This window comes from Hirundo rustica, chromosome 15 (genome assembly GCF_015227805.2).
Source record: "Hirundo rustica isolate bHirRus1 chromosome 15, bHirRus1.pri.v3, whole genome shotgun sequence".
NCBI lineage: Eukaryota > Metazoa > Chordata > Aves > Passeriformes > Hirundinidae > Hirundo > Hirundo rustica.
The window spans coordinates 10401236-10429083 of record NC_053464.1 but is presented as its reverse complement, the minus strand read 5'-3'; the positions used below and the strand labels follow the sequence as shown (position 1 = coordinate 10429083).

At 44.1% G+C, this 27848-nt stretch overlaps 1 protein-coding gene across 1 annotated transcript in view; it reads right to left on the bottom strand.

Annotated features, from left to right (window-relative positions):
- FAM20C (FAM20C golgi associated secretory pathway kinase) overlaps positions 1-27848 on the bottom strand; it is a 57943-nt gene that overhangs the window by 25753 nt on the left and 4342 nt on the right. The window contains 1 exon segment of the mRNA XM_040079339.2: positions 19792-19870. Within this exon segment, the coding sequence (XP_039935273.1) occupies positions 19792-19870 (79 nt within the window).

The following is a 27848-nucleotide window of genomic DNA, read 5'->3' as shown; positions in this document are numbered from 1 at the left end:
ATGGAGGAGCAGGTGGAAGAGAATCACTTAAAATGACGATGGGTGCAGGATTTCAAAAGGGCTCAGCATTGGCCTAAAATGCTCCTCTCAAATAAAAATAAAAATTAAAAAATAATAATAATAATAAAAAAAAAGGACCAATTGAAATCTCTGTAAAATATTGCATATGACAAGATAAAGAGCAAAAGGATGTTAGGGGAAGAACTCCTTGGCAGTGCAAGGGAAGGGAGGCTGTGGCTGGCTTGGCTGCTCAGGGCAATCACTGTTTTATATAAACATCTCCCATCAAGTGCAATCGTTCGGTGATCTCCCACGCTCGAGGTGCAGAGGAATATTCACGCTTGGTGGGCTGCAAAAATGCACCCACTCAGAGCTGGAGTGGAGATAGAGAAAGGGATCTGTGTGTGGTGTGTGTGTGCAGGCAGACACAGGGAACACTTTTCTCTGGCTGTGCTGAGCCAGTGCTCAATGTGAAGCAGGTGTGATCCCCTGCCCCACTCTTAGACGTTGGTTTCAGCTAATTTAAACTTTAAAGTCTATCTACGTTGAGGATGTTTGGTAAGATAAGGGGACATTTCAATAAAGTGCAAGAGGGTTGATAAAAAAGCAGGGCTTAGGAAAAACAAAGAGGCAAGGGTAGAGGACAAGAGAGGGGAGGAAAATTATTCAAAAGATGCACAGTAAAAGCTTTAGTGAAATGATATTGCTGCTAGGTTTTTTGTTGTTGTTGGGTGGGGGTTTTGTTTGTTTGGGGTTTTTTTGTGGAGCTGATTTATGACATGCAGCTGCTTTTCTCTGACAGTGAATGTCTGGTTACCTCTCCTTGAATTTTTAACCGTGTTTAAATGTCTACAAAATGTGAAGCTTATCTGCTATATGTACAGTGTGATAGCTGTGTGTGTGCACAGCCCACAGCAGCTTAGTTTCAAAGACAGAATGATGTTTTTCCCAAAGCCAAGGACACTCGTATTTCAGTTTTCCTCCTGTGAGGATAAGTAAATGGCAGAGTAAAGCCATTGTGTGCTTTAACCATTGGACTTCATTGTCCCATTCCTGCAGCACTTATTGTTTTTCCCCTGGGTTTTATCCAGCTTTCCTTTTACTCAGTGAAAGGTTTCCCATGAGTTCAAGGTGAACTAGATCAGGAAAGACAGAGCCAGTTCATAAACAGGGGCCTGACCTGCCTGTACTCACATTTAAAAGGCAGTGAATTAATGGGAAAAGCTCCCTGTTGACTCCAGAGGATTGTGGAACAAATAACTCAATGAGCCACCTGTGACAACAAACACCCTGTCCTCGTCCATGCCTGGATGAGGGGGACAGAAGACATAACCTCTGGTTTTAGCATTTAGTTGGAACACATCCATGATATCCTCCACAGCTCTTGCCAATATTGAGGCGGATAATGCAGGATTAAGCAAGAGCAGGAGTTGAAGAATCTTAAATTAATATTGGAATTTCAACTCTGCCTGGAGCACACTGTGTGTCTGACACTTTCAGGACCTCAGATCTTGGATAGCAAAGAATACACAAACCATCTTTCTGCATTGTATTACAGGTCCCTTGAGTTCCCTCCTTAAGCAATCTCCAGTAGGCTGCTATTACCAGATGCCTGAGTAAATTCCAATAAAGTTGAGTGAAGATCTTCATTTAATCACAAATATTGACAAGAATTAAGCCTGTTCTTTTTCTTTTTCCTTCCCGGTGCAGTTTTCTATGCAGCTCACAGGGAGTGATTGCATTGACAGAACTTCTCAACATGAATATGAATATCAGGAAAGTATTACAGGATTAGTTACAGACAGCCAGAGCACCTCCAGACTGAATCGGCTTAATGGTTCAAGCAGGTGGGAAAGGAAACCAAAACAAACAAAATAAAGTGGGTTCCTTGCTCACCTCCGAGAAAATGAGGAAAACGACCCAAAAGCAAAGAAGGTTAAGTTTGACAGTCCACTTTTTATACATATACAGATCTTTTTAGTCACCTCTTTAGAAATATTAGCTCCACTTTTTGATTTCCAGCATCACACAGGCTGGTGCTTCAATGTCACACTGTCACATTCTCCAAATTAGGGATTTCATCTACATACAGTGCAGTCTGAGAGCATGGGACGAGGTGTACCAGGAATGTCAGGGAACACCTCCGGCTCCCACCACCCAGCTCTGGCAGGGGCAGAGGCCAGAGCAGTGGGGACATTGAAAACAAACAAAAAACCACCACTGTTTTCATAAAATCCTATAACAATTAAACACTCAGCTGTTCTTAATCTTTTTCACCCAGAGGAAAAAATAAGAGGACAAGTCAGAAAATGTCAAGTCTTTTAGGGCATATTTCCAGCTACACCTTTTCTTCCCAGAACATGCAATAAATCTTAAATGATGTCCTAAATCTGATTGCTTTTGTAACAGACCAGTAAGCCCCGTGGACAAACAACAGATGTATTTTTGATATGACCTTAATAGTTAGATCCTGCCATTAGGTACATGCACACAGCTCCCAGGGACAAGACTTCCCCTTCATCTTGCAGTGCTGGTTTTGCTAATGATTAATATTCAGTTCTGTGAGCTTAATGAAGATGTTGTTTCCACTTATCTACAGGTCAGATGGCAATTGCAAAGCAACTTAGTTGTTAGATGGCTGTGGATCCCCTGCTGATATGTCTGATTATTTATGCACAATGTGCATTTTTAATAGATGAACATATTAAAGTATATGCTTCTGCTTTATTATTTCATGATTTTAATGGTTTTCAATTCCTTTTCTTTGTAAGGAAGAAGGAACAATGACTCATGCTAATGGTGGACCTATGTATCATATCTGCGTCTTTAAAATTATTGGGATTTCTTCCTAGAGGCACATCAAAGACCAATAGCTTGAAATTGTTGATTGTTATCATGAAAATAAAGATGAGGAATAAGATTGAGGCTTTTTTTTTTTTTTTCTTTCCAAAGACAGTGAGATTTTTCTTTTTTCTGAGCTATTCTGAGAGATCCAGCCAAAACCTTTCACAGCGAGCCTCGTGCCCAACTGAATTCCGTCCTGCACAAAGCCCCTTTGTGCCAGGTCCACCCAGCTCCAGCTCTGAAAACTGATTTCCTCCAGCACCACCAGGCAAAAACATGCACTCCATGCAGTTACCACCTCAGAGGGATGGGAAAACTTATCCTGGATTGCCAAAGAACAGTCATGGTCCAACTTCCAGAGCAGAGCATGTGGCTTCAGGCAGTAAAAGCTTGTCAGAGTGTGCTCCACAGAGCTGGGAGGGAAGGAGGAAAGGCACAAAGACCCACAAAGCTGCTTTGTGGGAGTTTAAATCTGTGTCTAAGCTGTGACTCCTTGACCTGCAATCACACAGGCAGCCCCTGGCATGTGGCACTCAGCTTCTCCTCTGGGACACGAGTGTGGGGACACTGAGGCTGGAAAGGAGATCCAGCGAGAAAGGTCTGTGAATTGCAGGAGAGTTTTCTCACTTCTTTATAAATGCCACTACTACTGTAACACTATTCAACTAAAAATAACCAAGGCAGTTCTAGCTCCAAATGTGATCAGCCCATAAATAGTCGGATGAACTCCTTCCAGGCACATCATGTACTTGATTTCCATTTGCAACACGTACTAAAGCTCTGCTTATGCATAAGTAATGCCTACGAATGGGAGATGGTAAGTTTTTCTTCTGAAACACACAAACCTTTCACCTTTCTGAGCAGGGACACGATGCTGCTCTTTCACACGTGTGATCTTTGCTGTCTGAGCACTGCAAGAGCCACTGCTGGTTTTGTAGAGGGGAGATTTTAACACCAGAATTGCAGATTTCAAAAAGCAGCTTGTGCTCACAGACAAAAGCAAGGCTCTGAGGAATTTATGGGGCCCTTACATCTCCAGAACTGCTTAAAAGAAGTCCAATTTTTACCATGCTCATCATCTGTGTGTGTCTGGGGTGGAGGGGGAGAATCCAGAGCTCTTCATTTCCCTTCACCTTATTTTGCACTTCCAAGTCCTAACCCAGGGTTACAAATTCAGGGCCACTTTGATGGATCACAGTTTGGCTGCCATGGTGTTAAGTTAAACAACAGACTCTTTCCACACTCTAATTACTGCAAACAATTTCATTGTCTGAGGGGTGCTTTGCAAGGTTATGCATTACCTAATGGTGCTTCTGTCACTGTTCATCACATGAATATTCCCGTTACCTGCTGTGTCTGTGTGTGCCTGAAAGAACTGCGGCATTTTTAATGGCATAATTTCCTGGGATGAACTGAAAATCAGCACAGCATGGCCTGCATTATTTATGTGCTGAGTCCTACAAATGGCAAGGAAAATCCTGTAGATTTCCTGGAAATAAATATATTCATTATCCTGAAGCCTTGTGCACAGTAGTCTTTATGTCACTGAAAGAATTTAATTACTACCTGAAAAGCATCTTCATTTTGCTAAATTTCTAACAAAAATAGAATGTCTAGACACATTATAATTCAAAGACAAAAGACTCTTTACCCACCCAAAAATACCCCATGTGGATAAATGTAGAAACATACCCTACTGTTGCGGCTAATCAGTAGAAAATTTTTAACATTTTTACAGCATGAGATAAATTGTAGATTGAACCAACCGGGAATACTAATGACAGAAGCCATAAAATATTTTGTAACATCAATTATGACTAAAGGAAAAGGACTTGCACCATAGATCAGCAGAATATTTTGCAGCCGTGCTTCATTTAAGACTATGATTTCTGAACATGATTTGGGAGTTGATTTCCCAAGAAGAATGTTCAGGAATATATAATTGGCAGCTCTGCCACTGTGGTGCTTCTGCAATTCAGCTGTAGCTGCAGAATTACCTTCAATGGGAGGCCTGTGGAACCTGACAGACCACTGGACTCCAGCTGAGCTGTCCAAATCATACTGAATTCAATAATAAATGATCTGATTTTGGTTAGAGCCTTAAAATGGTTATGTTACATTCAATCATAAACTAAAAAGTCGCCTGAGAACTAAAAAAAGAACCCTTCTCCTAAAACTCAGATTTGTTTTCACATGTTCCTTATTGTTATACCCAGACTACATCCCTGACCACGCTCCACAGTCAGATTCCAAGGAAATGCCAATTTCTGCTTTTTGACATGCAGGTCTTGTCAGAGAAGGCCACTGTTTTCTGCTTTACACTCTGTCCCATAATTCAAAACATCACTGTAACTTCACCAGCTTGTTTTTAAAAACCTGCTTATAAGGGCCCTTCCATCCTGATGGAATTGCCATTTTAAAACCAGACGATAACCAGGGAAATAAATTGAAATGGGGACTGTGAAAAGAAGAATATTTACACCGCAAAAAGGAAAAGCCAGGCTCATATTTTCCTCCCTTCTTCTTCTCCTTGACACAAAAACTAATTCCTTGCCCCAAAATAAACTAACCAGTAGATTCTGAACCAACAAATTTAAAAGCAGCTGTCCTCCTCCTGATGCAGAATAAATTCCCAACATTTATACACCACAGGAAAATAGTTTCCCACCCAGATACCGCTTGTATTCCTCACACCAGCCTTGCTGCAGCTCTGCGTTAAAGACAGACAATGTTTGGTCACCAGGTGGTTAAATGAAATCTTTCCTCAACACAGAGGAGTTAGCCACGTTCAGCCTACAGTGTTCCAGCCAAATAATGCTTTGCTAATGATGTCTGCAGTTAGATGACAAATCAGGCTATTTAAATTGCCTCGGCACATACATCCTTTACAGGCAGGGTATCCAGGTAACCATCCTAGCACGGCTTCAAGGTGGGAGGGAGGGAGAAAGCAAGAGCTAATTTCTTCAGCTAGGTGGAAAATTAATCCTGAAGAGATCTGTCTGGCTTGTTATGGTCAATTTAAGGGAAAAACGATTTAAAAATAATTGTTTAAAAAGTATTTTTAAGATATGCGGTTAGGCGAGAAAGGACAAAATGACTGTGTTTCAAAAATACAATAATGGCTGGTTTTGTTTCTGAAAACAATTAAAAATATTTAAAGGCCCTTAATAGGAAGGTTTTCTGTGCTTTAATACATATCAGCATCGGCACGCTTCAAATGCCAGGAAAATACCAGGGAGGAATGCCAGATGCTGCCACAAAACACTATTTTTGTAAGTGTAACGCTAAATAAAATATAAAATACTGGATTGTCTTGTCTTGTTTTCCCTGAAACAAGCCCAGCAGTATTTTCCATACCTGGTCAGGGAAATGTTATTGCTGCATTAGATGCTGCTATGGCCCCACTCGAGTGATGTCTGTTGGTGTCCTTGAGCACCTTTGAGAAGGTTTAGCTCATCAGTGATTTGCTTTGGCGGGACATGGGGAATTTGGTAACTTTTTTGTGCCCTGGACTGGGCTGAGGCTTGTTCAGGGTCTCAGCAAAGCCTCCTCTGCCGAGGAGTCATGTGGAGAGGCAGAAGGTGGGACAGGTTCCCAGTTTGGGTGTCCTGGATACCTTTGGACATCCTAAACATTTTAGGTAGGGAAAGGGGATTCCTCCAGCTGATTAACACACAGAAATGCTGGGATGAGATGAGAGACCAGATTTTATTTCCTCTGCAGGCCAGGAGGGCCACAGCATTTGACCCCACACATAAGAAGGGGGTGGGACAGGGAAGGGGCCTCGGGCTGCCCCATCCCTGGGGGCTTCAGCCATGGATTCTGCCAGCTGGGCAGGATTCTGCCTTTTGCCAAGGCAAAGGAACCACTCACACCCTGGTGTCGCTTCTCTCGTGATGCAGACCAAATTTTCAGTATTCACTAAATCTATTAAACAGGAAAATACAAACAACTTCTGATATCCCTTTCCTTGAAAGCTATTTTGGAAAATATGACTCATTTACTTCTCTTCTAAACAGGAGAAGTAATATTTTCCAGCCCTCCCTGAGGACGCATTTAACTAGAAGCTGAGCCAGATGTAGCATCATCTGCAAAGGTTTTCATTCCTTTCATTAAAAAAAAAAAAAAAAAAAAAAAAAAAAAAAAAAAAAAAAAAAAAAAAAAAAGAGAGAGAGAGAGAGAGAGGGAAAGAAAAAAAGAAAGGAAAACTGTAAAAGAAGAGTCAAGGTATTATTGGGTTTTAAAGCACTGTTGGTCTTTTGATTAACCTTAAAATCAGATCAGTTCACAAAGAAAACACAGCATATGACCAGCTAGAGAAGGTCACATTGCAAAAGAATGCAGGTGGTCTCATTTTTTAACAGTGAATGCAATAGAAGCACAAATCTTCCAGCCACCAAACAGCCTCTCCTGGCTTGGCAATTGCTACATATAATATCTGATGAACTCTGATGTCTCACTGCTCAAGGATAAAATCCCAGCAGGCAGGGCTGTAGGGACAGCTACACAGTCAGAGGGGAAAAATCTTGTATTATTCCAGCAACCACTTATCTTATTCGCCAGAATTAAAACTTCTTCACAGACAAAAGTGGGGATTTTTTTTTCATCACACAAAGTAATTTTAGATTTCTATAGAATCATTCAAAAGCAATTAAAATCCTGCTCCTGTTGATAGATTTGTATTCCTTGCTCACAGTGATGTCAGGCTTTGAAATTCAGGGCTGTTGAGTGTAATTTTTGGGGGCTTTGGAGTCACTGCTGACTGCCAGAAAATACATTCCTTAAGTTCACAGATATTAAATAGCTTTGGTAACATCAAAATTCTTTCAATAAATATAACTTTTAAATTTAGAAGATATTGCAATAAAGAATTGGTGCAGTATCAGGCAATTTGATACATTTTTTAGGAGAAGGGTGAGATGGGAGAATCCAGTAACATAATAAGGGTACAATTAGCTAAGAGGGATCAGGGAGCTTTTCCAAACTGTCCTACTGCAAGAGTCACAGGCTTACATTGCCATGGAAAATAAAGAAAAAAAAATCCTTCAAAAACAAGCAAGTAAACAACACAAACTCAGTATCTACATAAAAATGATTCACAGTCCTCATCCATTTAAAGGTCTGTGTTATTTAAACCAGATAGTGAGCCTCCAACAGCAGTGTTTGCTTTGGCATCATTTTGTATAACAAAGGAAATTGTTGTTAAAAATGTAATTCAGATGTCAGCAACAGGAGGCCGTTCCCAATTGCAGAGACACAAAATGGCAGGATTGATACTGCTGGGCCTGCAATTGCTTTGGAGGGATGAGCACTGATTTACAGCCCCGAATAAAAGGAGCCAGCCACGCCAGGAATAATGGGGGTCTGGGCACCTCCTGCAGTCCAGGTACCATTCTGATCACTGAGAAGCTCTTTCTCCTGCCAAAGGATGCAGCACACAATAGCAAAAGTGTGGGGTCAACAATATTGGACACAGAACCTTGCCAGAGCAAAGCACTGATCGGTGATTATGACTGTTGGCTTATCTGCACCACTGATGTCTTACTGAGACTGGCATCGCCCCAAGAATCTGGTGTTTGTGGGCAAACAGGGCAGTTTCTGTCCTTAGGCCACGTTTAGACTACAGAATCACTGCATTGTTGCTCCTTGAAAAGCAAATGCAGACAGAATTAGTGAAATAAAGCTGTAATCAGGCCGCAACCTGACAGGGGAGGTTGTTAGCGGTCACTAGGCAGAACTGGCGCAAGAGATGGGCTGGCTCAAGATGGTGAGAGCAAAATAAAGTCTTCAAGGACACCAGCAAAGCCCAGCTGAGGTCAGCAGGAGAAGAACTGTCCCTTGTGCTGCTGTTCTGGGTGCATCTGGGCCCTTCAGCACAGTTTGGGGCTGGAGAGTCGTGGGGAAGGAGGGAGTCACGATGGAGTAAACAAGGAGAGGCAGGACTGCTTTCCTGTCCTGATTCTGGGTTTATGTAGGAGGGATGGAACATGTGGAACCTGTGTTACATCAGGGACAGATCCTTTGTCCTTCACAGCATCACACCCTACACAGCAGGGAGCAAGGGGAGCCTGAAAGACAACAACCAATTCTTTTTTTTTTTTTTTTTTTCCTATAAACTCTGAGTAATAGATACAAATAGCTGCTCTCCTGCAAAACTTGTTTGAACTGTGGCTGCCAGGAAATGAAGGCAGTTGATGGGGACCTGTAAAAGGCTGTTCATTAGTCCTGCCTTCTTTATGAGCTTCTTCAGTCCCAAAGCCAGATGGGTGTGGGAATGCAGCAGAGCAGGGGACTCCAGCATTCAAAGCAATGACAGGATCCAGCCCTGCAAGGAATTCCTTCCCCATCCCTTCAGATTATGGGGTTAATTAATAACAGTTAATTAATGATGTGTCAATCACCTTGCAGTGCATGCCTGTGTGAGGAAAGCTGCCCCTCAGGGTGACGAGCATTAAGGCCTTCCCTGGAGAAAGTGCTTGTGACAACTTCCGAAGCCTCGAGGAGGATGTTTTAATCCCTTTATCTCGGGATTCACTCCTCAAAGGAAACCACCTAGCAGAGGCAGTTAAAAAAATAATCGCCATGCTGTTGCCTTCAAGGTGAGTCTCTGGAGGACACAGGATGGTGGCAGGCACCAGCTGCCCCCAGTGGGGAGCCGGGCCGAACGCGTCTCAGAAACTGTCCTCGGTGATGGAGCAGCAGGAGGCCAGGGCAGAATGTGGGGGTATCACCTCTGCTGAGAAACACCCCGTGCCCATGCCAGACACCCCCCGTGCCCACTCGTCCCCGGGTAACTTCAGGAGGGACAGGCATTTGGACAGGAGCAGCGAGGAGCTCTGCTCCCCTTCCCCTCTGCCAGCTGGGCCTCGCAGGCTCTTGGCTGCCAGGACAGCCGGCCCATCTGCTCGCGTGGCTCGCTGCCCGCTCACAAGTTGTCAGACAATTTCACGGGTGCCAGAAGAACCTGGGCTCGAATAGGTGGCCTGGATATGCTGCAAAAATCCATCTCCTCTCGCTGACTGCTAACAGAGCAGGGCCTGTCTGTGCTCGCAGGCCCGGGGCCGCGGGCTGGCTCGGGGCTGGCGCTGCCTCTCCGCGCTGCTACACCAAAGCTTTGCCACGCTTCGGGCAGAACAGCAGCACCCTGAGTGTTACTGAAGCACAGAAAAACCAGCTTCTGTACCAAAATACCCAGTGCACGCCAAGGTAACCTCAAGGCACCCTGATACCACTGGGCACAAAAGCCTGACTCTTGGAAGCAAAGCACAAGCGGAGCAGAAACCCCCACGGCTCCCCATGGGCAGTCACAAGTAGGTCAGGCAGAGCATAAAAAAGCATGTTTTGGGCTAAAATCCCAGTTACACAGCTCCTGTACCTGAGAGGCTGAAAAAAAAAAAAATAAATAAATTGGAGCTGGCTCTGAGAATAGGAAAATTAAGCAGGCAATGGGAAAAGCAGACTCTGCCCTCCTGGTGGCACTGGGTCAAGCTGAAGGGATAGTTACTCTCCCCACCTTTTCCAGGGCTGGCACAAATGCTTCTTGCTGAACCCCATCCTTCTCCCAACAACCTCTAGCCCCACATTTCAGTCCTATGGAGGAAACCAGGATTTTGCTGTCCATCATCTGCCATCATCAGCCCAGAAGGCAGAGCTGGTGCTGGAACTACAGAGCTGCTCTCCCTCCTCTTGGCTGGGGCTCACTCAGGGCTCTGACACAAAACCTGGGCTTACAACATGAAAGGCTGGAAAATCTCTGGGTTTTATGCCCTGGGAATCAGATTTTCTTCCTAATAAACCCCCTAAAAAATCAGAGGCAAAAGAGGTTTGTTTGAAAATTTTGGCTGGGTTATCTTAGAGTGGTGATTCGAATAGACACAGAATACAGGGAAACACAAATATGCTGGGTTAAAATTCCTTTCTTACGTATCATGAGATAAACTCAAACTAAATACAAGTCAGTCATACTGGAAACCAAAGAAAATTATACCAATTATTGCCAGATTTCTAATTAAACCTACAGAGTTATTTAACACCTCCATTTCTTTTGCTGCTTGCTGCCAGCTAATCAAAGCAGTTTAAGATCCCTATACAGCCTGTGTGTAGCTGAGGTCTGTGTGCAATATTTCTGCTATTACAGGTCTCCATGGCCAGCCATATGTGTCCTCTGGCCAGGTGAACACCCTGGCACGAAGAATTTGGACTACCAATTAGCAAGGTTCACAAAAGGGCCTTGAAGTGCTAACAGGATCAGCTGGTCGCTGCTGCTGAGAACAGTATCTGGCTTATGTGCTGGCTTGGGGTGTTTTATTATCCATAGCACATAATCCTGCACTTTAAGCTGCTTCTATTTACAACAGTTTTGCTGTCCCCCTGCTACTCTCCCGCTCCCACTCATTTGCAGATGCTACTTACTCTGTGCTTCTGCTACTTCTTCACATGCAAATGAATCTTTCAGGCTTTCTCACTTTTATTTACCCATGTGCAGAACACTACAGCAGGGTGAAAAACTATAAATTAAGAAGAAAAGTACTAAGACTATTGAACTAGACACTGAAAAGGAAAAAAAATAAAAACTCAGGAACGTTCAGCGTGCCCTAAATCTGTGTTATTAACAGCTATTATAGCTATTTGAAACACAATTTTTTTGTTGGCTTACAGCGGTGAGTCACCCACAGCACCATGCCAAGGGCGTATTTTGGATTTGTGCTGTGCCCTCTCTCCTAAGCTTTGCCGAAACCTCCCTGTCTCGATCTGCAAGCCACTGTTACTTTGGCTGTGGGTCTGTCCTAACTAAATGTCACAAGATTTTTGCATTGTCACTGAGCATAGAACTGTGCTGCCTGACTGGCGACCTCTGGAGAAGCTGGACACAGGTCCTCAGTCCTACACTTGCTGTTTCATCAGATCCATTTCACTGCTGCTTATCTCCTGCCCCTTTGGATGGCCAGCAGCCCTAACTCAAAAACGTGTAGAAATGCTGAGGGCTTAAACGAGCTGATAAACTTCAAACAAACCTTGGTGCAAGTGCTCAAATCCCCACCTGCCTTCTCCAGAGCGGTGGTGATCCTCAGAGCTATCTCTGTGTGAGATAAAGACCAGGGGCAGAGAAAGAGCAATTTAGCTCCATAAAACATCCAAAAATAACTCCTCCCAAGGGGCAAGATGAGTACGGTGCAACTCATCCTCAGGACAAAGCCGTGTGTGCTGCTCCAGAGAGAAAACAGCCTCAGCCTGTGCTTTATGCCACAAGTCTTGCACAAATCATTTTCCCCTCCCTGAATTTCAGCCTCTGGAGCCTCGTTTAAGGATTATAAATTGTAGAGAAACAGAGACAAATTCCCATGGAATGTTTCAGGGTAGCAGCATCTGCATTTCCCAGTGAAAACACTGTGGACACTTTTTTTTTTTGCTTAGATTTACTAGGACATCTTACTTCAGTGCTTCACCAGTCCCCTGTGTGCCAAGCCCTGTTACTCAGCAGTAAATTACAGACTATGCATTTCATGCCAGCTCTTCACTTTTCTGCACCGTTGATACATGGTAAACTGTGTGACATAAGGAACTGAGGAGCTAAAGTACCTCTCTGATTAAAAGACAAAGCCACAGGACTGCACTTCTTGGTAGGCAGAAAATTAAAGCGAAGAAGTGGCTTGATTAAAATCAGACGCTGAAGATGGTTCTTTCCTAATATACTGTGGTAATGTAAAAAAAAATAAAAAAAAAATTAAAAAAAAAGGAGTTTGCTGCAATAACAGGCTTTTAAATAAAAAATAAACACCAGCATGTCTTTGTTCCCAAAGACTAATTAGCAAGATTCTATAAGTACCTAGAAGGCAGCAAATCAAGCCGAGACAATTCTGTACTGTAAAATGTGGCTGCAGACTCAGGTCTCCCTTCAAACAGTGATAAGGGGCAGGTACAGGCAGCACCTGTACCCATTTGTGTTGGTGTAAGACAAGAACAAAAATAGATACTGAGCATTCTGTTCTCATCCAGCAAAAACAGCCCAGCAAATGAGCTGAGGGAAAAATGCAAGGCTGGAAGGCTGTGCAAGAAACCCCAATGAGAGAGATTGTGGGGTTGGCATTTCTGTGAGCTGCAGAGCAAAGTCTTCTCTGTCAGGAGCTGAAGATGCCATGGGGAAGTCAGGAGAGAGGGATTTTGGGGATAATTCACCTGCAGTGGTGGGCTGGAGCTGAACCCCATGGAGATGGAGATAGCCAGCAAAACAGCCCTGCTTTGTTGGAAGAAGATTTGGTCCCTCCCACCACTGGGACTCACACTGTCCAGTCCTGGCTTAGGGCTGATCCTGCCCTGCTCCAGCGGGGGATAATCCAGGGCAGCTCAGCTTGGGACAGCACAACAGAGCTGCTGCCCAGAGAGCGAAGGAGATTTATCTTCCCTTCCTGGCTGCTGGCACAGTGAAATCTGCTGTCACAGATCCCTGCAGATCCTAATCTGAATGGACAATTTTTGAGTTACCTGGAGACATTGACTCTGGGGTCATTCCATAAACACGTTCGCAGAATTTGAGAGCAAATTGCTCCTGAGCTGGATGGGATTGATCAATATTCCAACCAGCAGCTGCTGAGCTGCGGCAAGGGGAAATGCAGAGCACAGTGGTGGACAGAGACTGGATTTCACTGCTGTCCAGGGCCATCAGTCAGCCTCAATCCTGATCCAGCTCCCCTTGAAGTCACCACAAATTTTCCAATCTGCATAAATGAGATTTGGACCAGAGACACTGCTGAGTCCTGAAACACAATTTGCACTGAAATACTGAAGAACTCTGATCTGATGAACAGGATTAGTTATAAAAGAGAAAAACAGTTCATGCATAATATACCAAAAGTTAAAGAGCTAAAATACTACACAGCATCCTCCACTGTCCTTATTTAGGACCACATTCAGATCTCATGCACTTTAAATATCAAAGGATATAATTCATCCAGTTAACTCCAGATTTATTCCTGATATAAGTACAATCAAATGTGCCTATCAGTCTCATTCAGGTAAACATTTCAGCAGGGATTTGGTTGGCAGGGATTTGAATGCCCTTAAAAAGCCACAAATCTCATAGATGAGGTCCATAGAATATCTGATTACTGATTATTCCTTCCAGCAGCAATGAAAGCACTTCTTTGTGAGACAATGAGAGCATTCCTTACAATTTTAAAATACTCCTACATAAACCGAATGCTGGGATTGCCAGTTTCACCTTTCCAAGCAGTTTATTCAACCTTAGGTCCCAGTAACCCACCTTGCACAGAACCAGTGACTGGCACAGTACCACTGCTTAGGCCAAGGGACAAACCTCAGTGCTTGGGCTGTACTTTGACCAGCGACTCTGCACATTACAGAGTGCCAAAGTGCTAATCCTGGAAGGCTCCTAGCAGGATCAGCAGCTACTGGATGCACATCTCACTTCTCTAGCTGCTCAGAGAAAACATTGCAATTTGATTTAATTGCCATGTTGACTTATAACAGTATGTTTATACTGGATGCCTGCCAGCTCACATGTAACAGGTTGGCAAAACGTATTTCCTCAAAACAGCATGAGATGGGATGTAATAAGGAAAGCAATCTTTCAGCAAGCCTCCATTCTGGAACTCATTTCAACTCCTCTGACAGGGAAGCAGTGCCACCAGTGCAGGAGGTTTGCACCACACTAATTGATATGATAATGAAGCCTGGAGGCTGCACTTGCCAGGTACAACAGCCACAACTTCAGAATGGGAATATAACTGTAGGAAATGAAAGTGATTAACAATTGTTTGTATTGCAGGAATTGTTTGGACTATTTAATATCCCTATCAAAAGACGCATTATTTGTTGAACAGTCCTAAAAGCAAATCAAAGAGAAACGTGAAGAACGTTGCTAATCCTTTGTCACTCTGAGCATGATATCTAAAAGCCAGTGAAAAGCTGTGCCTTGCCAATTGAAAGAAAACTCAGAGAATCAAATATTCATTTAAATTGGGAAAGACCCCTGAGATCATTGAGTGCAACCACTAATGCAGCTCTGCCAAGCCCAACTCCCGACTCAACACCCAGCACAAGGTGCTGGCCACTAAACCATGTCCCCAGGAGTCACATCCACATCCCTGAGGGCCAGTATTAGCTTTCCTATGACCTTGGCTGCCTGATCTCAGCCCAGTCAACAGCACCTGTGTCTTTGAGCCATGAGACAGCTACAGGAGCACTACGGACACCAAACGGTGGGTGTGCTTGTTTCCGTCCTGCAGAGAAGCAGTTTGCCCCAGACTGTGACTACCAGCCAGTTTTGTGGCTGGCACTGGGAGGGATCAGGGCACTGCAGGCTGCAGGAACATGGAGATGCTCCCATGGGCAGCATTATTTCCACAGCAGCAAGTTTCAGGAGGGACAGCAACAGCCAAAGTTACAAATAACATGGTCAGCAGTGTTTGACCAGTTAATGAATGCCCATCATTCAAGGGGACTGGATTTCACAACCCCAAAATCTCTTCTGGCCTGGTATCCCCCTGATACTAATTGGCTCTACTTTAAGACTTTAACTGCAAACTTCATCTACTGAAAGAAACAGTCATGTGGCTCTTTCTAATCCTGTACTGCAACTTGTAAAATCAGAGGAAAAGAAAGATGTTAAAAATATCAAGTAAAATCTAAAGTAGGAACAGAACTGGCTTTTATCTGTTCAGTCAAAACTGAGTTCACTAGATACAGTAGTATTTCTTTGAATGGAACAAATAAAACTCAAAGATTTCATAATGAATACCCCTTGCACACATTTGTACAATGCAGTCTATAAAAATGGGGATGAGAGATGTTGTTTCTAAACACAGACCACAGGACACTTTTCTCACAACTCCAATAACAAGGTATAATTTTCTATCTGATCCTATTTGGCTTTTCCATAAGGAACTGTAAAGACCTCTCTCAAAATCTTGGCACCAGTGCGTGCAATAGGAATCCTAATGCTGGCTCTGCTGGAACAGAATTTCCCTCTTCAAGAATAAAGCCTTGGGAGGAAAAAAATAGCGTGTTGGTTTTGTGGCTGAGCCAGCTATTTAACTCCACGAGCCAGCAGAAACAAAGGGAAACCAAATAAAACTACAAAGCTACAAAGGCTCCTTTTGGACAAGTGAGCCAAAACTCTTTTGACATTTATGGCTCTACCCATCCCTACCTGATAAGTCATACAGAAAACTGTAACTGCAGATATCAGCAATCACATAAATAAAATTTATTATGTTGTATGTACAATACTAGTACAGTTAGATACACAAATCATGGGAGGAGGGGAGGTTGCTATTTTTTTCCTGTCCCATATGGTAATAATTTTGTATGATTGAACTGTTAAGAGCCAAATAAAAGTGCACATTAACTGTAAGATACATTGCAATTGCATAAAATCTTCCCTGGAGTTTTAGCAAATACGTGCTTTTTCTATCATGCATTTGGAATTAGTAAAGGAATCTACACTGGGCCATAGGATTTATAAATAGATTTGGCTTCCTCTGCAATACTTTATGGGCAATTATTTCAGAAATGAAGATGCAGAGCCATGGATAAATAAAATAATTGCAGCTGATCAGGCTTTATTTACTGCTATCACATTTCCCTGACTGCTACCCTTCTCTCATTTGCTCCACTAGCCTGAATCAATGACCAGATGAAGAGCTGTCAGTTAATGTCAAACACAGAGCACAAAAGATGCCAAAGGCTGATTCTCATCTCCCCATTTCCAAATTCTGCCTGGGCTTTTCCGGAGCTGGCTTGCTCCCTGGATAAATTCAGTGTGGAATTGGGAGGTTGGAAAAGGGCAGAGCCAGTCAGATGAGTTCTGCAGTGTGTTCAGCAGTTTTCCAGGGAGCACATTTTGCTGTGGCTGCCCTGTAGAAATTACTGCCAAAGGTCTGGAGAGCTCCCCTCCCATGAGCAGATGCCCAGCTGTGTCAGAGAAGCACTGGCATGGTCTCCACTGTCTGCTGCAATCCCACTCAAACAGGTATTAATTCAGTTTGGAAGATGCTGAGTACAGCTATGTGTGGCAAAAAACAGCTTTCCAGGCAATTCCAGTGAATCAAATGCAAGAAGAGCCTGGGACTGACCTCATGTCTACATGATACCCTCTGTGTACCTCACATCATGCAGCTTTCAGCATTTGAGACCCCAGACAGGATGGGAAACTCTGGATTATCAATATTCCTTGGGTTCAGGCCTGAAATCCTACACTCAGCCCTATCTAACAGTCATGTTACCTGGGGTTCATGAAAGAGGTTGCTTGTCTGAAAAGGCTTATCAAGTCATGAGGGAAAAAAAGTGTAATTTCTGCTTCTTTGAAAAGCCACGGAGCTGATAATACAGGAACATAGTGAAACACAGGATGCACCAGGTGGAAACAACCTGACTACCCACCAAGGACTTCCTTCAACGAGCTCATCTCAGAAGGAACCACCAGGATGACATTTTATGGCTCTCAAATTGAACTACTTAGGAAAAAATTCTGCTCTGATGAGCAGAAACCTCTCTGAGCTGCCTACAGCCTCCTGTTCCTGGGAAGGAACATCCAGCTTTGTGAGCCCTGGATAAAAAGGGTGCCCTAGAGAAAAGGGGAAGCACAAGGAACATCATGGAAGATGTCAAGGGCCTTAAGAAGATCCTACAAGTGTAAATCTCATATATTTAAAGCCTGGTTGTGGGGGGTTTGGGGGTTTTTTGGTTGTGTGTGGTGTTGTTTGTTTGTTTGTTTGTTTGTTTGGGCTTTTTTTGGTTTTGTGTGGGTTTTTGTGGTTTTTTTGGTTGTTGTTGTTGTTTTTTGGGTTTTTTAAAATTTCTTTCTAGGTTGCTTATTTCAGTATAAAGAAATGACGCTGCAAACCTCTCCAAGAACTTCATCAACCACAGTCCATAAGGTGGAGAAAGAGGCCAGTGGGACCAGATGCCAAAGGAGCTAGGAAGATTCATGCATGCTGAGCATCTGGCTCCCTGTTCCCTGTTATCAGAGAGAAGACAAATGCTTGCAAACACCCTTATTCCAAATCACGAATGTGTTCAGCCACACTCAGCACAGCTGCAGCAGTGCTGCTCCTGGAAGGTGTGTTGCCTGGAAGAATGCTTCTTCCGGGGGTTTATGCAGTGCAAAGAGCAGGGAGAAAATAAGGTGTTGCTGCCCCTCAAATCAAGCCAGGGGAATGATTAAGACATCATCATTTTCTGTTATTGTTCTAGTGGGTGGTAGTAATTGCTTCTACACAGGAATGTGGCTACACCTCTGTTGTCATCCATCATCTTGCTGAGGCTGTGCATTGTACAGCACTTTGATTTGACCTCATTAGCACTCCCAGAATTACAATGTCATACCAATGACAAAGGCTGAGATTATCTGCACCTGAGGACATGCAGAAGGAGCAGATCACACACTGTGTGAAAAGCCAACAGCGGAACCACGACTCTGCCAAATACTCAAAGCCTGCCTGAATCCCCCTGGCTCTTGATTTTGCATGTGGGACAAGACATGATTAGGAATTGTGCCTTTATATATCCAGCCTGCAGATGAAGGGGATGGGCTCATTCACTGGTGATCTAAACCCTCAGGGAGAGAGCACGGAGAGGAAGGGCATGTGCTGGAGCAGATTCTCTCTGGTACCACCTTCCCTCTGAGTTGTCAGTATCGTCTGTGCTTCCTCCAACCTCTCCCAGGCCGCCAGTGATTCGCTAGAAACGTGTAGAAATTTGTGTGCAATTTGGGAACTGACACAGATGCCTTTGCACAAATGCCTTGTGCTCTCTGGAAGTTCATAGAATTTTCATGTGATTCCCAGGATAGAGACACATAGAGAGGGTTCCTGCTCAGACTTGGGTTGAAGGAAGGTCAGAGCAATTTTTTGACCCTTCTGGCAGTGTGTTGGGGGTTAAGTTTCAAACCAAGACACAGTCTAATAAAATTAACTCAAATCTGTACTTGTCTGAAGGCAACCTACAGGAAAATCTGTAGTGAAACAGGGAATCTCTCAGTCTCCAGCCAGCAGCTTCCTCCTTGAGCTGTGCTCCCTGCTGCAGCTCTAGCACAGTGTCAACACATATTCCAAACCACCCATCCTCAGCTACTTCAGTCTTCCATGGACCATCTTAGAGGAAATTAACTGAACTTCCCTACAGTGTGAACAAAATAAGGAAATGAATTTATGATTCCAGTGGTACCCTTGACACAGATACTGAATAGCTCCATTAAACATTTTGCAGCCTCAAGTGTCTTTGCTGAACCCTCTGCAATGAACACAGAGTCATTTTCCTTCTCACAACACAAACACACAGGTCATGATTCAGGAGTCTGTTTTGTATCTGAATAACTGTTCTCATCTCAATGGGATCCAGGCAGGCACAAATCAAGGCTGCACAATCCTAGTCCTTCCCTTCCTCTCCAGAGTCATTACCTTGCAGTGCCAGTCTTGGATAAACTCATTTTCACAGACCCAGTATAGACCCAGCCAAATGACTAATACAACTCTTTAATACAAACAACAATAAATCAACCGATTAAATTCTAATATATCAGACAAATACTCTTTAGCTCTTCCAAAGATGTTCTGAATCATCTCTCTTGTCTGGCCATGTTCCAGAGGAGCATTGACACTAGATAAAGCTCAGGCCTGTGGAATAAGTTTACATAAGATAGAAATGCTGAAAACATCCTGTATTTATGATGGGAGATTTCACAGAAATCAGAGTGAATAACACTCCTGAGAAGACTGTAGTGTCTCTGAAGCCTCCTCAGCATCTCTTCCACAGACCAGTCTAGCAGAACAAGGGATCACCAGACCCTGAAGCTCCAGGCTCAGCAGCAAGGCTCAGGAAACAGACACATTAACCTCAGGAGATCAATCCTACAGCAAATTTTTAACAGCTTAGAAAACAGCTACTCCACCACAATTCCACTTCTAATCACAGGCTTGTTTTACTTACTTCATTGGTTTAAACAATGCTTGTCCATAGTTCTGGAATGTCATGATCAGCTTCAGCTGGGTGCCTCCTGATTTCATTGCTGTGGGGGAAAAACACAAAACAGCTTTTAGATGAGACATGTGGATCTACTTACACTCAGTTTCCTTGAAACCAAATCATATCTGTTTTTCTCTGTGTCAGCTCAGCACTGTGGTATCAGAGCATCAAGCAGGGTGATCCCAACTGGACAACAGATTATTCAGCAGAGTGCAGGGAAGGGCTTTGAGCTGCTCACCAGGACTAAACATGGATTGTATTTCCTGGCACTCTTTTGCCTTTTTATGGCCACCATGGGCTCCACGAGCACCCCAGATGAACAGTGCCTATAGGAGCAGACCATTGGAGTCCAGTTTTCTCCATCTCTCATTGCTCTTGGAGTCCCTTTTAACAAGAGACTCATGCTGGAAAAGGAGATGGGGGTGCTTTCAAAGACAGCTGCAGCTGGGATGCACAGCCCCGTGCACAGCAGACAGCTCCTTAATTAAAAGTGTGAGCAGATACTGTAGCAATCTCTGATCTCTGCTGCGATTTTAATAACTGTTTCTGAGCAGTGGAGATATGTAAATTCACCTCATCTATGCACACTGGATATGCATCCAAGCCCAGGCATTAACTTCCAAGGACCCCAAGGTGGTTCATACATGAGAGCAGAGCTGTGCAGAACAGCCTGGCCTGGCTGGGGAGGGCAGAAGAGGACAGTGAGGGTGACAAGGACAGTGGCTTTGCTCATGTCCCAGCTGGGAGCTAACAGGAATTTAAGACTCGTACTCATTCAGACAATTCTGAAAAACTTGGACAATGTCACAGTAACAGCCAGATTATAATGGTTTTAATATTAGGATTTTTAAAAATGTATTTAAGAATTTAAAAAAAAAGCATTTTACTTGATGATAAGGCTACCTAAAAAAAGATAAACATATATTTCAGAAAACAGCTACTTTTCTGCTGCCTCAATCAAAAGCATCCTAATAAATGAAAAGACCTATAGCCTGACTCCTAAATGCACCTCCGTGTTGGGAAGGCGGGCCATGGCCAGTAGGGCTGGATGAGTCAGTCTTTTAAAAATGTTTTCTAGGAGTCATCAGATAATCAATCCCTTTCTTTGCAGTTCTGAAAAAAAGCCATGTCAACTGGAGAACTACATAAATGTCAAGTTATCTTGCTCTGTAAATTCTGGCTGAGTTGCCCTCGATCCACCTATACAGCTTGTACATGTTTTTTTTTCTCTAACCAATGCCATTAGCTGCACATCTTTTTAATTACACTTCTCTGTGCCTTATCACTGGCAGGTCATCAGCTCTCTTTCAGTACTTGTAACCTATATTTTTGCAACAAAATTCTATGCAAATCTGGTCAGCGTAATTACACTCCTGCTAGAATAAAATCCCTCCTGCCCTGCTGTTTTGCTGATCCCAGCCTTCTCTTGCCTTTCCACTTTATCCCAAAGGAGCAAATAAATAAATACAAATTAAAGGGCATTAAGCAATTTGCACTGACCAGGTAAAGCAGAAGAAGAGGGGCTTTCCTGGATTAAACTCCCTCCCCTGTGCAGGTCAGGTCATTTTATCTGCACCTGAGGGCAGGAGGAGCACAAGGCTTTTTCATGCCCAGCTCAGAGCCTGAGGACAATGAGAAGCAGAAACCGCCCAGTCCAAACCCACCTGTGGTGCCCCGGAACCTTCTGTGCACCCTGTTAGCAGCCCTGGTTAGTGTGGGCAGCTGGAGCTGCCCTTGCCCCATGCCCACAGGACACAGGGACAGGCACAGGGCAGTCCCCACCACCTTCCCTGCCCAGCCACTGCCACAGGCCTGGCATTGCAAAAAAAACATGGGATCACAGAAGGGGCTGACTTGGAAAGAACCTTAAAGATGCACTAATCCAACCCCCCTGTCATCACAGCAATGCAAAGAGGAAAAAAAAAAAAAAAAAGAAGGACGTCTCAGCACACCCTTCTCTAAGCACAGAGTTTCAGATGCTAAAAGGACTGGTTTCTCAGCTAATTGAGGCCACTCGACAGATAATGATTTTGTTAGCAGCCAAACTCAACAGCAAGGATGTCATCACCAAGCAGGGGAATGTATGAAGAAGATTAACAATCCAGAATAATTCTTCCATAAGACACAAAAGCCTGGTTTTGTCCTTCCTGTCAGAAGGAACTGAGCTGAAGTGAGACAAAAGCATCTCCCTCGTCTTTTCAGATCCATCTTATTGTATTGCCTTAATTGGTTGCACCAGCAGCCTCACCCCAACACAAGTTTTCCTGGCACAAGTCCCTCCACTGCTGCTGGGAGCAAACTTTGGAACTCTGAAAACCAGAGGGGGACCCTGGTGGGAATTGTGTCCCATTGTGCTTTAGGGCAGGGCACGGTGGAGCCCACATGGATCACAGATAACAACCCAGTGCCAGAGCTCCACCTTGGCTTCCCCCCGTTGTCCAGACTCACGTGCGGCTACTCCCACTTTGTCTGCTCTTCCAGTGCCAGGGGTGTGCTGGCCAGCCTGGGGGTGATGCCAGGCCACCCTTCAAATCCAGGCTGGGTAGAGCCTGACACTCTCATCCCTGCAGAGATGGAAACACCTAAGCTTGCACTCTTCTTTTGAGCTCAACAAGAACAAAGACCTTGCTGTACCTGCAAACTAAGCAGCCTTGGAACAGTCCAGGGTGCCAAATTTTGGGGGTGGCACTGCCAGAGAAGAGCAGATCTCACTGGAGATGTTCCACTCTAGGTCACATCACTCCCCCAGTCCTAACTTGGCACCACACTTGCACACTGGCTCCCCTCTCCTTTCCTGAGCTGTGCCCCTCTAGGAACTCCCTTTCCTGCCCAGCCTCAGTTAAACATGTCCCTCTGGCCATTGTGGCCTGTCACCTTCCAGGGCTTTGTCCCAAACAAATGTTGTGTGCTCATCTGGAGACTTCCTCGTGCCTTCCTCTGCTGCCCACAGTCCCCTTCCTAAAGAATGTGTAACACCCAGGGGCAGCACATCCAATTTTCCAAGGAGTGGAGGATGCTGCAATCTGTCACATCAGTGATCAGCAGGTTTGGGGAATTTTACAAAAGCTTTGAAACACAAGGCTGTGCTGACTCCGAAGCAACCACTAGTCACACTCTAAATTCACCTTTTATTTTTTTAAGGATTTTAATATACTGTAACACCACAGGTCACAAACAGCTCTGTAAAGGCTTTATAAACCTGCTAGCTCACAGCAGGTACTTCAAATCAAGTCTCACACAGCTCCTGGATGTACTGGCACACTGCTAAAAACAAATCCCAATGCCATCATTACTTTTCATCTTCAGGCAATCCAAAGCCTCTCTTTTCCCTCCAAAGCAGAAGGAAATGGAAAGCAGCATTAACCTTTGCTGTTAACCCAGTGTAAGTGCTCTAGGGTGTGATGAGAAATCTTCCTAACTTCAGGAGGCTTTGCAAAAAATTCCCTGAGATATCTTTTTGCTTGAACGTTTGGGATTAGAGTCTTGTCCAAAGATTAGTGAAATTGGTGGGATTCCTCCTGTTTTCTCTGACAGACGGGATCAAGCCTGCAAAAATCCCCCCTCCATTTACATCTCTGAGCCTGCTGTCATGGCCACCTGCCACGTCTGCTACTTCCCCACCTTATCACGTCACCAACACAAACCCTGAATTCCCTCCCCGAGCCACAGAGCCCTCCCAAAAGTACAAAAGATAGTCCCAGCTATCATCTCTCAGTCATCTTTTCAAGCTGGATGCTACGGGGTTCCTGGCTGCTGTCTGCTACTGACAATGCTGCCCAGAGGGGTTTGACCGAAAGGGATTTGGAATTCCAACTGGTCTGGCTTTCCAGCTCCTCTGTTTTTCTCCATGACAGCCCTTATCCTACCAGCCTGTCTAAACCATATGGTTTTCTGATGGAGAGAGAGTCCCAACAGGATCTCTGAACTTTTTATGTTTCTTTTGGTCAGCATCCAACAAACATTTTAAAATGTATTTAATTATGCAGTGCTAATGCCTGAGAAGTGAGACACAGTCACGGCCTGGGATGCAGTTAACATCTGAAACAGAGGATGCTCAGATCCATTTTGGACTCCTATTTATAGATCAAGCTTAAATCTAACATAAACATGTTGATTGGCTTTAACAAATAATGCTCTGCCCCAGGCTGGAGACATGGCTCTGTACGAGCTGTAAAGAACATATTTTAAAATAAATTCAAGCCCTCATCATCTCTTAGTTTGTCATTGTTCACCCAACTCTGGTAACTTGTTTTTAAAGGACTTTTTGATTTAGTCAAGCAAGTAAAAGGAAAAGCAAGCAAGGAAAGAGATCTGCAAAATTATTCTAAGGCTTTGCTGCACATTTTAAGTCCCCTCCTTTCATCTGGAATTGTACATTAAATCAATCTGTTGACTCTTGGCAGATTCATTGTTTCCTTACACAGTATGTCAAAGATGATACATTTCATTTTTTTTTCACAAGTTCTCAAAAGCACTTCTTCCTTTCCTTTGGACAAAATTTTCCTGATTTTCTTTAGAGCCAGAATTTATGTTCAATATCTAGAGTCTTGTCTTTCCCTTTTCTCTTTTCTTTCCCTGCCTTGAAGCAGAGTCCACCTCAGGTAATTGCAGCTTTTATTCTCACTGTGAGTAATCTCACACACTTGCTTTCTAATTACTGCCTGTACAAACTGAAGGCATCACAGATTCACAAATTACCTCTGTCAGGTAATGTTTCCAAACCTTCACAACCAGAGAACTTAAAGAATCAAAAAATAAGTCCCAACTGCTCAGGGGAATTACAAAGTCTGTTCTGCTTACAGGGAATCTCATCTGGACAGCAAGACCAAGGCCACAGTGCCCCTCCAACGCACCATGCCAGAGCTGGTGTTAAACTGCTGATAGTGCTGCCACAATTATGCACAGACATCTTGTAAATATGCAAGAAAACAGCTAACTGTGGTTATTTATGCATGCAATAAGCAGCTATGAAAGGCAAAGGAAATTGCCTGTGCATGTGCTTCTGAAAACCAGGCTTCAGTGCTCAGTGGAAAAACAGTTCTCTCTAGGCTCCTATTTATGGCAAGAGGAAATTTTCAGTGAATTAAATCAAATTAAGAGCTATCCCTTTATGCTGAACAAAATGAATAGGAAATACGTGTGTATATAGATGCAGGGCACAGAAACGTCCCCAGCCCGAGCCTGGGTAACCCTGCCCTTTTCCAGGCCAGCTCTAGGTGTCACTGTGGGATGGGATGCTCCTTCCCATCCGTGGGTTTGTTCCATTTAAACTTTAACATCAAGGAAATGTCACCTTGGTGCTCCCTGCTCTTGGGAATTGCTTCTGTCACCGTTTTCATTTTAAAATACCACTGCACATTGCAGAGTCGTGTGAGTGGTTCTAGCAGATGTGGGGGATCAGTCTGGTCCCCACTCTCATCCATAAATAATGCAGGGTGAGCAGAGAAATCACAGTGTGCCCAAGAATGCTGCTTTGCATACTGTTGGTATCAGGCAAATCATAGAATTCTATTAGAGCCAAAGTAAATCTGAGCACTGGGAAGAAACTGAGTAAAGCCATATCCCATTTCATCTAATGCATGTAGCCCTGTATATTTAATTGTCTTTCTTGCTAAAAGAAGCCTGAAGACTAGGCATTATCAAGATCTCAATTTATTTTATACTCCTAACCTGACATCTTTCCAGCTGCCTTAAAAAGAAAGAGAAAAAGAAAATAAAAGAAAAACAAACAAACAAACAAACCAAAACAACAACAACAACAAACCCCAAAAAACAACAACAACAACAAACCCCAACAACAACAACAACAGAAATGCAGCAAAAATTGACCATAAGGAAAAAACCAAGGCTAATTAGAAGATAAGCAGGAATATGCAAAGAATGTAATAGCCCTATAAATGTCCTTTGGTCAAATATATTACTCTTTATTAATCAGCTTACATGTTTTTGAATCCTTCTGCTGCTCTGCAGTAAAGCTGAAAACTGGCAGGAATTACTTTGAAATATGTATTTTTAAACATCCAAAGAATTTGCAACACAAAATAAGAGAAGTTGCATTGTACAAAAAATAATTTTAAGAAGCATATTAGCAATATGCTCTTTCTTTCTTTGCAAGCTGACAAAGCTCCTGAATCCCTACAGGGTCAGGCAGTGAATGCTAACACCAAAATTCAGATCCTGGCATCTCTATTTTGGCAAAAGTCTCCTTCCATTTTCATATACTTGATTTTCAACTGGTATTTATGTGTAGGAAACATTCCCTGTCAGTTCCCATAGAGGCCAACAACAACACCAAATACACCTCATGGTTTAATTTATGGAAATGATCCTGATTCATTGCTAGAAACCATGGCTCTGTGTTTTTGTTAAGAGGCATAAGAGCCCCTACCATGCCCTTAAGAGCTTTGTTCAAACATTAACAGAGACAATCCCAAAGGGAATCGCTAATAGCAACCATAAATCCTCCTCTGTGGTCCCATGGCCCTTTCCCCTTGTTGATCTGAAAGCTCCATCAAAATCAGAATTAATGGAAACCCCATGATACATCTGTATGACACATTAGGTGAAATCATGGCCCCGGGGAAGTAAGTGACAAAAACTTGCACTGACGTTACCAGGGTCAGGATTTCACTCCCATTCTTTATGATTTTTTTGCTGCTAGGCCAGCTGAAGCAGAGACAGGTGAAGCACAAGTGAGCACCAAGCCCAGAAGATCAAGTGAGGGGTGAGCACTAAACTTCTATTTCATACTCCTGTCTCCCTTCTTCTCCCACCAGCTTCCATGTCCCTAATCCACCTCAGCCATCTCCCTGCTCTGCAGAAGGCACAAACCCCATGGCTGGAGCACTGCTGAGCACTGCAGACACTGCTCTCCTCCTGCACAGACAATGCAGCTGAGCTCTGGAGCGTTGGGGAGGTGAGTAAACATCAATTCTCAGCAGCCATGTGGTACAAACTGCTACAGCCACTGCACTTTGTGCAACCTCAAGAGATGGGCCAGGACGTGGCTGGGTTGGGCATCACCTCTATCCCTCTGGGGACAGCCTGGCCACTGCCTGGGCACTGCTGCTCTCTGCAGGGACAGCGATGGGCACAGACTGCGTCTGTCCCTCCTCAGGGGATGTGCCCAAGGAGCAATGTTCACACACCTGTTACACTGTGCTGGCTCAATCCCCATTTGCACATGCCACTAATATTCCAAAAATTGGTGGGTATTGAGGAGTGAGGTCAGGAGAGGCAAGGGATTTATCAGGGAGAAAATCACCCAGGCTGTGTCCATACAGGGCCCTCGTCACCCTCAGTGCAGACCAGAGGAACATGGGCAGTCTGCTGCCACCTGCAGTGTCACCTCTGAGCTGGGGAAGGGAAAACACATGGCTTAAAGGGCAAACATGACCCCCTGGATGAATCACCCCAATCCAGACTTTTGGGGACAGGAAACCCATCACAGGTTAATGAACAAGCCCATGTTTGTCATCCTTCCTGAGCTGCAAGTCCACTGGACCCTTGAATCCAACACGTGGGATGGCACCTGGGTTCCACAAACTGCTTTATTCAAAGTGCTGCTCCAGCAGAACAGTGCACTGAGCACAGCCAGTGCACAGCGAGATTCACTGAGCTGAAGGTCTCCTGTGGCATCCTGCATTTTACACCTACTCCATCCCAACCAGCTAAATCAGCCCACTCCTGATGGCCAAGGATCTCCTTTGTTCCTGCTCAGCAGCCGCCGTGATTCACACAATGGAAAATGTAAACCTTAGGGCTGCTTGAGCTATTCTTGCCCAGGCCATTTCCTGCTGAAGCCAGGGGAATTTTTGCCTTGCAGGGTTAAAGACCTGCTGACCTCATCCCACAGTGCCAGCACACCATCAGCACTTCCACAGAGCTCCTGCAATTTCATCCCTCTGAAAGGGGCTTTGCAACTTTGTGGTCAGCACAAGTAACTCCATTTTCTGCCTGGTGGATGGAAACCACCGCCTGTGCTGCAACTCCCTCCCTGTGGAAACCACGGGGTGTGCACT